General features: G+C 35.1%; 1 protein-coding gene across 4 annotated transcripts in view; it reads left to right on the top strand.

The window, feature by feature from the left end:
- LOC107726274 (E3 ubiquitin-protein ligase RNF123-like) overlaps positions 1-9,819 on the top strand; it is a 188,741-nt gene that overhangs the window by 10,713 nt on the left and 168,209 nt on the right. For all 4 annotated transcript variants that reach the window (XM_016535806.1, XM_016535807.1, XM_016535804.1 and 1 more), the window contains exons 11-21: positions 1,030-1,144; positions 1,262-1,366; positions 1,449-1,574; positions 1,677-1,769; positions 2,251-2,324; positions 5,314-5,431; positions 5,601-5,700; positions 5,803-5,864; positions 6,932-7,003; positions 7,984-8,104; positions 8,656-8,757. In XM_016535806.1, the coding sequence (XP_016391292.1) occupies positions 1,030-1,144; positions 1,262-1,366; positions 1,449-1,574; positions 1,677-1,769; positions 2,251-2,324; positions 5,314-5,431; positions 5,601-5,700; positions 5,803-5,864; positions 6,932-7,003; positions 7,984-8,104; positions 8,656-8,757 (1,088 nt within the window). The remainder of the gene's footprint in view (positions 1-1,029; positions 1,145-1,261; positions 1,367-1,448; positions 1,575-1,676; positions 1,770-2,250; positions 2,325-5,313; positions 5,432-5,600; positions 5,701-5,802; positions 5,865-6,931; positions 7,004-7,983; positions 8,105-8,655; positions 8,758-9,819) is intronic.

Below are 9,819 nucleotides of genomic sequence, written 5' to 3'. Positions count from 1 at the left end.
ATATATATTTTTTAAATATGTTAAAGAATAATGTAATTACCCAATATTTCCAAATACGGCTTGAAACTTAAATTTATTCACAGGATTTCAGAATAAAAGTAGATGTATATATAAAATTGTAATATTTCATTGTTTTATTTATTAATGATATAATGTAATATATTTATTATAAATACATTGTTTATGTTTTTATAATATATATTTTTTAATTGAATAATAATATTATATTTATTTCAAGTAAAACTTTGAATATTATTTATAGGACATTTGAATAAAAGTAGATGCATATTTAAATTATAACATGTAAGTGGTCTATTTTTAATAATATAATTCAGTTTATTTTATTGAAAATTCATCATATATATTTACATTCAATATGATGTGTTTATTGAAATACAGGTGCATCTCAATAAATTAGAATGTCGTGGAAAAGTTCATTTATTTCAGTAATTCAACTCAAATTGTGAAACTCGTGTATTAAATAAATTCAATGCACACAGACTGAATACTTTAAGTCTTTGGTTCTTTTAATTGTGATGATTTTGGCTCACATTATTGGTCTTATGGAGTATTCTAATTTGTTGAGATAGTGAGTTGGTGGGTTTTTGTTAAATGTGAGCCAAAATCATCCCAATTAAAAGAACCAAAGACTTAAACTACTTCAGTCTGTGTGCATTGAATTTATTTAATACACGAGTTTCACAATTTGAGTTGAATTAATGAAATAAATGAACTTTTCCACGACATTCTAATTTATTGAGATGCACCTGTATAATGTCATATTTATTTCAAGTACAACTTGAAAATAAATAAAAAATATATTTATAAGATATCAGAATAAAAGTAGATACATTTAAATTGTAACAAATTTAATATGTAATATATTTATTAGAAATACCTAAACATATATACACATTTAACATAATTCATGTTTTTAGGTAGACCTTAAACCATAAAAACAAAACATGTGAAACCATATAGATAGACCAGCCACAAACCCCTAAACGCCTTAACCCATGTGTTCCTCACATACCCTGTGGAAGGTTACCTTCCTCTTCAAAGCCCACCAACCACTGACCTCATCAACGCCAACAGGCTTCTGGGATACCTCAAGACAGTCCTGTCCACCTCCATCGACACACAGGTGCCTACAGGGGCTTCACTCTGACCACACGGCGTGCTGCTTCAGATTAGTGTGATGCATCAATATTTAAAACAAAATGATCTCTATGAGAAGACGTTTGATTTTGTTTTTCGTCAGGAGGAAAAGCTTGTGGAGAGAGACAGCGGAACCTGGCAGATTCAAGGAGATCCCACCATCCTGGTCACCCTTGCACATATATTCAACCACTTTGCACCTCTCATGGTAAATCACTCAGAGTTTCAGGAAAACAACTGTCATTGTTTCATAACCCGCTTTATTCATGGCTAATGTGTGTGTCTGCTAGTGCAAAGTGTACTTAGTGGAGGATGTGCTGATGAACTTCCTGTTGAGTATATTGGAGGGTGGAGGATCTGTTGAAGAACATCCTCTTATACAACAGCTGCTGGATCTTTTCTGGCTTCTCATGGAGGTACAGACTCAAAAAGTTCAATTTAAAGGCATTTTCTGGAATGAGATTTGAGACGATGCGTTTCATTCTTCCGAGATTGTATTTTGTTTTCTCCTCCTGAAGGACCACGAGGTGAGCGAGTGTCTGAAGCAGCTGATGATGTCTCTGCTGAGAGCGTATCGTTTCTCTCCCATCATCCCTGATCTGGGCTTTCAGGTGAGAAACCCTATGATTGCTCTCTCATGCAAATCCATTTTCCAAGCTGTTGTAACGTTATGTCGAAGTTTATTGGTGCCGAGGACGATCGAGCCACTGACAGGAAGGAAAAAAGAAAACATTCTTTCTGAGGAGCCTATAGGAGCATGCTGGGAACTCGTACTTCAAAGCATGTTCACGCTTTACGTCTGCTTTTGTGTCTAATCAGAGGCTGAGAGGTGTTGGCGTCCTCTTGGCCCATTGATGTTCATGGCAATTATCAGCAGGGACACGGTCTGTGTCTTGAAATAAATGTCTTGTTATAATTAAAATGACTGAGGCACTTTGTTTCGAGCTTGCTGTAATGCGTTTGATGAGTTTGTTTGGTGTCCACGGTTGTGAGAGGGAATTGGCAACATGTTGATCCAAAATATTACTGTGGCAGCCAGTGCTTAACAGATGGGAGCTTTCTTGAAATCTGTTTTCTTTCTCTGTCCTCCAGATTCATTACCTTCGTCTGACCACAGCGATACTCCGGCATGAGAAGTCCAGGAAGTACCTGCTCAGCAACGTCCTATATCCTCTTTATTTATAACTTAGCAGGCTTTTATAAGACACTTTACGCTATCTTTTGAAAATCACTCTAGAAAGGCACAAAATTAAAAATGAAAGAATGTATTCTTCATAGTTAATACATTTTAGCATTCTTGAGATCATTGCTTACTGAACTTCACGATAGATGGATGGATGGATAGATGGATGGATAGATAGATAGATAGAAGGATGGATGGATGGATGGATGGATAGATAGAAGGATGGATGGATAGATAGATAGAAGGATGGATGGATGGTTGGATGGATGGATAGATAGAGAAGGTAAAGATACAGTAGATGTTTCGTATACATGAACTATGGACCTGTTGTACTAAGTTTGACAACCAGAAAGTGTACACGTTTTACTGTCTTTATTGTTATGAACAATATATCTATTGTTTTTTATTGATATTTTGTGGGTATTTAGGTAGATGGATATATATGTTGATATATAAGTACTGTACCTACTGTAAATGCATATGATATTTCAAAAGGTAGACATTTTTAGTAGGTAGTTAGATATCAGCTATATATATGGCGGTAGGTAGGTAGGTAGATGGATAGATATGTTGGCATGTAGGTAGATAGGTCAGTAGATCATGGTATATATTTAGGTGGCTGGACAGGAAGGTGGATGGATAAATAGCAGATATTTAGGTAGATGAATAGATATATAGATGGGTATATATTTCGATTATGTAGATAGATTTATATATGTGGTGATAGATATATAGATGGCTAGATATTTAGGTGAACGAATAGATATGTAGATAGTTAGATGGATGGATATCTATCCATCAATCTGTCTACCTAAATATGTCGATGGGTAGGTTGATGTGTTGATAGGCCAATGGATACATGTGTAGATGGTAGATGTTTAGATAGATGTGAAGATGGTTAGATATTTAGGTAGTTGGATAGATGTGTTGATTAATTGATGGATATATAGATGGGTAGATATTTAAGGTGGATGAATAGATATTTAGGTAGATAGATTGATGGATAGATATGTAGATGGGTAGATATTTAGGTAGATGGATAGAAATGTTGGTAGGTAAATGCTACCTAGATTATGGTATAGATGGTATATATTTGGGTAGATGGGTAGATATTATGGGTGTATATATATATATATATATGTGTGTGTGTGAATAGTTAGATGGATAGATATTTAGGTAGATAGATTGATGGATAGATATTGATGGGTAGATATATGGAGAGGTGTGTTGATAGGTCGATGGATACATATATAGAAAGATCAATATTCAGGTAGATTGGTTTATAGATAGATATGTAGATGAGAAGTTATTTAGGTAGTTGGATAAATGTGTTTATAGATTGATTAGATGAGTAGATATCTAGCTGGACAATTAGATATGCTGATAGATGTATATATATTTTGGTAGATTGATGTATAGATATGTAGATGGGTAGACAGAGAGAGAATTGTTGATGGTCGATGATACATATGTAGAAAGAACAATAATTAGGTTTATGGATAAATATGTAGATGGGTAGAGATTCAGCTTGACAAATAGATATGTCAATAGGTAGATGGATAGATATTTATGTAGATGTTTATGGATAGATATGTAGATGGGTAGGTGGATAGATATATAGGTGGTCAGATATTTAGGTGGATGAATAGATAAATAGATAGATAGATGTTGATAGGTAAATAGATAGATTGATGGATAGGTATGTAGATGGGTAGACAAAGATGTGTTGATGGATACATAGATGGTAGATGTTTCGGTAGACAGGTTTATGGATAGTTGGATAGATGTATTGATAAATTGATAGATATTCTTTCACATAAATGTGTATCCATCAATATATTTGCTGATAGGTTGACATCTATATATTTATGTTATGGTTAGATATGTAGATGCATAGATAGGTGGACCAGTAAATATGTTGATAGTTGATAAGTGTATAGATACTTGGGTAGTTGGATGTGTTAAAAGATTGATTAGATGGGTAGATATTTAGCTGGACGAATAGATATGTTGATAGGTAGATGGATAGATATTTAGGTGGATAGGTTTATGGATAGATATTTGCATAGGTAGATATTTAGGTAGTTGGATAGATATATAGATGGGTAGATATTTAGGTGGACGAATAGATATGTCAGTATGGGTAGCACACATAACGCCAGGTTCACACATACTCGTGCTATTTTTTGTGTTTAATCACATCTATGAAAGATTGTATTACTGTACTGCGTGAAAACAGAATCACAATGCTTTTCAGTAACAACGTTTGGATTTGAAATCTAAATGGATAAATGTTGTGTTTGTAGTAAACAGCCGCGGATCAGTAGCGGACCTCTTTGTGAAAACACAATGAGTCTGTGCTGCTTCTGCACCGCTTACGTATCGCACATGGACTGCATACACACTGCAAACGGAGTATTGTGAACCTGGTATGAGGCTGCCTCATACAGCGCACCAAATCAGGCTTGTGCTGTGTGTAAGCTATTGTGCAACAATTGCCCCATTGTAAAAACAAAAATGCACTGCATGATCGAACATTTAGGTGAGATAATTATTATTTTATTATTATTATTTCAAACAGAAAACAAGATTATTTTGCTTACCTCGTTGGCAGATTATTTTGCTTGTTTCAGGCAAAAACGAACTTAATTTTGACATGTTTTTTTTAATGAAAACAAGACAATAATTGTTACTTGTCTAGAAAATCCTTCTTGATTTAAGAATTTTTAGATATTTTGGCTGGAAACAAGACAAAAAAAATCTAAGTAAGAAAAGCATTTTTTGCAGTGTACACACAGACAGACAGACACTCTCACACACACACTCACACACACACACACACACACACACACACGCATTCAAATTAACTTCTCAGAAGTTCTCTCTGGTTGTGAGGAAGAACACCCTAAATAAACAAGTTCAATGCGTTTAGCTTGGAAATTTGAATTGGTTTCGGTTCTTAACAGCATCACGTTTGACGTGCTCCGGTCTGTGGTCTTCTTCTACATCAAGACCCCTCTGAGAGTGAAGGAGGCAGGGCTGGAGGAGCTCATCCTGACCACCTGGTGGCCCACACGCTTCGACAAAGAGGTCAGAAACATCCCGACAGATGAGTATGAATATGAATGGCATCATTTATACAGGCTTCACAAAAGCTGTAACCTGAAATGATCTCGTCAAGCGAACAGTAATCTGAACTGAGCCCTGGTTGAAGCGACAGATGAATAATTCTCCGCTGTCTCTCCTGACGTGTGTCTAGGGCAAAGATGAGAAAGACACGCGCGAGGAGACGGCCGAGGAGAGGCTGAGACGGCGAGCGTATGAGCGAGGCTGTCACAGACTGAAAAAGAGGATTGAGGGTATGTCACACACACACACACACACACACACACAATATCAGATCTGCAAGCATATCTGTCACTGTGACACTCAGCTGAACCTGTGTGTCTGTGTGTGTGTAGTTGTGGAGGAGCTGCAGGTTCAGATCCTGAGGTTAATGTTGAACAACAAAGACAAAGGGACGGTATGTTGATGCTTGTTTTCCACACATCTGCTCACACAGCTATGTTATATTTTATTGTATGAATTAAATGTATAATATGAGAATGGCTGAGAATGGCCCACTTAAACAGGAAGAGACTGAGAGTCTGATTTGCCTTTAAAGTGACTAACTACAGTTCATTTTTTTTTTTTATGTGCTAAAACTCTAAATGTTGTTCATGTTAACTAAAACTATTATAAATTATTTTGATTAACCGAAATAAAGCTGAAAGAAAAGAAACTATAAATATTAGATAAAAAAATTAGACAATGAAATTGCTTTTTAACAACTAACTAACTAACATTGCTTTTGTAAACTAACTTCAAATAAATTTAAGCTGAACTTTAGTTTTAGTAATTTTACTAAAACAAACTGAAATAAAATTTAATTATAAAATAAATATAAATTAGTATGTAGGGCTTGCATAGACTAGTCGAGTAGTCGAGTGATCGACTACTTCAACCACTAGTCGGCGCTGTCAGAAACAATCGACTGCTCGAGCATGCATTAGCCACAATGCATGCACAGAGTTTGCAAGTATCAAACAGCCGCGTTGCACGTCTCTGTCTCTCAAAAACCAAACCAGCTCTCTCTCAAGAGTAGGCTAATAATCAACTTAGATACAGATACATTTTCTACTAGGCCTACATGTTTGCATCTTTATCTTTTGCTGGTTTGCGTGGCACACGCAATGAAATTCATTCTGCGTAATGAAAATGTGCATAAGAAATCGACTAGCAGAAATCAGTAGTCGTGCAACCCCTAATATATATATACATATATATATATTCTTGATATTTACTACCATAACAGAAACCTTTATGGATTTTTACATTGTAACTAAGAAATAGTTTAGCACAATAGTTTTGTTAGAGGAACAGAACAACATTTAAGTGAGACTGATTTAAGTGAAACTGGCAACAAAATCTGTGAAATTTCACAGAAAACAAGCAGAATGTTTTTGTCTTTTAAGATTCTTTTAAGGTTGGATTACAAGATTCTGTGTTTCAGCCTGAGTGCCTTGTTTACCTGGCTCTCTCTTTTCACAGGGCGAAGCATCTCGATACATTTTCCTCAACAAATTCCGCAAGTTCCTTCAAGAGAACGCCAGCAATAGAGGGGTAGGACGCAGGACACGGGACACGATAACGGCTCTGTCCTCCTTTATACCTTGCATCAACGTGCTTTCCATATCTGGATACTATCTAGATATTTTTTAGCTGGATTGTGCTGTATTTATTCTTTGCTATAGAGACATTACCAAAATAAAGGATGCTAATAGGAATTAGAAAATTATATTTCAGAATGCATCTGAGAAGCTGGACTTGGAATAGAGTGAGTGATGATTTGTGGAGTAGTTTAGTGGAATAATTTCCTCAGGCCATCCAAGATGAGTTTTTAAAAACATCACAATAATCCACAAGTAATCCACACCACTCCAGTCCATCAGTTAATGTCTTGAGAAGTGAAAAGCTCTGTGTTTATAAGAAACAAGATGTTTTACCTTCAAACCAAGTCCTCTATCCATAATATTGCCAAATCTGTTCTGATTAAGTAACAAACTCATCTACATCTTGAGTACGTAAATTTTCAGCACATTTTCATTTTTGGGTGAGCTATTCCTTTACATGTGAGAAATAGATCATAAGACCACAGTTTTTTTTTTTCTCAAAAGAAGAAGTAAAAGCTGCAAACCCGCCACACAGCATTTGGTAAGATTTAACAGAAGTTCCACAGAAGTTCTTGCAATTTTTATGCCACATACAGGAAATATATTACTTAATGTGCTTTGATGACTGAAATCTTGGCTTTGTTTTTTTATTAGTTCCAGTATCATATAAACTGGGAAACTGTGCTGGCAAAAAGGATGTAAAAATAAAAACAAAAAAAAGGTTGAGGACTTTTATCATGCTCAGTGCACTCTTTCCCTGCTTACACTTTACCGAAGTAAATGAATATGGCCATTTTCTGTAACATGATTGTTGTCGATGGGATCATTTCAGTTATTTTGCAGTGATCAGGGTTTTAATTGGAGGCTTTGATGTGTGTCTCATGCTTCGTTTGATGTGTTGTGATGTTATGTGTGTGTTTTTGTGTTCAGAACCCCACAGTGTTGTGTCCTCCTGAATACATGGTGTGTTTCATACACCGGCTCATCACGGCCATCAGGAGCTACTGGGATGAAGGCAAGAGAAAAAGCCCAGGATCCATCAGCAGTGAAGGTACACAACACACACATTTTGTTCTTTTTATTCATGAAAATTAAAAATCTTGCCTTGGCAAATAACTGTATAAGTTGAAGCACTAAAATTTAAATAAGTTTAAGTTGCAGCAAATAAAACTGAAATAAAAATGAATTCAACCTAAATGGTTACATTTAAAAATATATGTCAAAATACAATTCAAAGTCATGAAAAATGACTAAAAATTAAGTAAAAAATTAAAATACAAAAATAAAAGTGAATTCAAAATATTTATAAAACCCAAACAGTATGCAAGTAATACTAAAAAAAAAGTCTGCCAATTTTTTATCAGTTAACATTTTTGTTAAGTATAAAAAGGGTTCATCAAATAAACACAATTCAAATATTACATTAAATATTAAGAATATTTTTGTTAATTAAAATAATTCTGAAATAATAAAATACAAACATTAAATGGAAAAACCTAAATAAATGAAAATTAGAAATGTTGCCTTGGCAACTAACCGAAAGTTAAGGCACTGAGATTATAACTGAATGTCATGTCATTGACCCATTTGTGTTTCTGTTAGACGCGTACGTCCCCCCTCAGCTCTTCTACAACGGGAAGGTGGATTACTTTGACCTTCAGCGTTTAGGAGGACTTCTCTCGCATCTGAAGAAAACGCTCAAAGGTTGGTAAAAAACACATGTAAAGTGCGTTTCAGAGTTTGGTCAAATAATTACCCAGCATGCAGCGGCTCTAGACTCCACCAGAGGGAGCAGAAGGTCAGTTTGTTTTGAGTGTTACTCATACCGACAGCAGATACAGTACAGTCGGTTTAAACCTCTGAAGACAATAAATAAAGCTTTCCGTTATCAGGCTTGGCAACATCAAAAGTACTTTTGTTTTTTTTTGTTAATTTTTGTTAATAATTGTTTTCAGAAGCTCACTTTAATGTTCGCAGACGTAATGTTTGTTTTCTGCAGTTTTTTAATCTTCCTAGACGTAAACTGAGACGTGCAGTCTCATTCTGATGTGCCTGTTATGTTCGTTAACTCTTGAAATTTCACTATTGATCTTTTCAAAGCTGCCAGACGAATGGTTTAGATCGATCAGCCTCCCAAATTAGTTTTAAATTGAGACCGAATGCATTGTACACATCCTGCAGGGTGTTTTCTTTTGCTTTTCTATTTTTAGTTTCTGACTTCATTATTAACCTCAAAAACATTGGTGGTCGTTACTTTGATTTGTGGCATCATTAAAATTTCTGAAATGATGGGAAAAGACGGATGCTGGCGGCGTTCAGAAAGACCGGGATGCAGATGGATATTGATTTCCCTCAAGGCAGCGGCACATGCCACAAAAAATATTGACGAACGGAAGTGGTTGAGAGTTGTGCCTTTTATGTAATTTTTTTTTTTTTGTGTGGGTTTGCATTAGATGATTTTGTTTGTCTGAGGTGTTTGTCAGGAGTTTGCCTGGATTGGCTGCATTTTCCGTTTGTAAATTTCAAACTTGAATGTGGCCCAAAAAACATGAGGATCTCAATTTAGGTGTCAGACATTAAATATAGCATAGAAACGCTTAAAACAGTGATGAACAGCTGCATTTAAGCTTTAAAGTGAATACGCTATAAATAAACTTTTAAAATAAATATTTGGTCAAAAAAAAACAAAAAAAAACACGGGAATAAATCCGATTTTTTCTTTTTGACATTTATTACATTTTTTACATTTATATTTATTTATATATA

The sequence above is a fragment of the Sinocyclocheilus rhinocerous genome, unplaced genomic scaffold (genome assembly GCF_001515625.1).
Source record: "Sinocyclocheilus rhinocerous isolate Xijiao unplaced genomic scaffold, SAMN03320098_v1.1 scaffold1267, whole genome shotgun sequence".
In the NCBI taxonomy this organism is placed as follows: domain Eukaryota; kingdom Metazoa; phylum Chordata; class Actinopteri; order Cypriniformes; family Cyprinidae; genus Sinocyclocheilus; species Sinocyclocheilus rhinocerous.
Note: the sequence above shows the minus strand (reverse complement) of the source record. Positions and strands in the feature narration are given on the sequence as shown.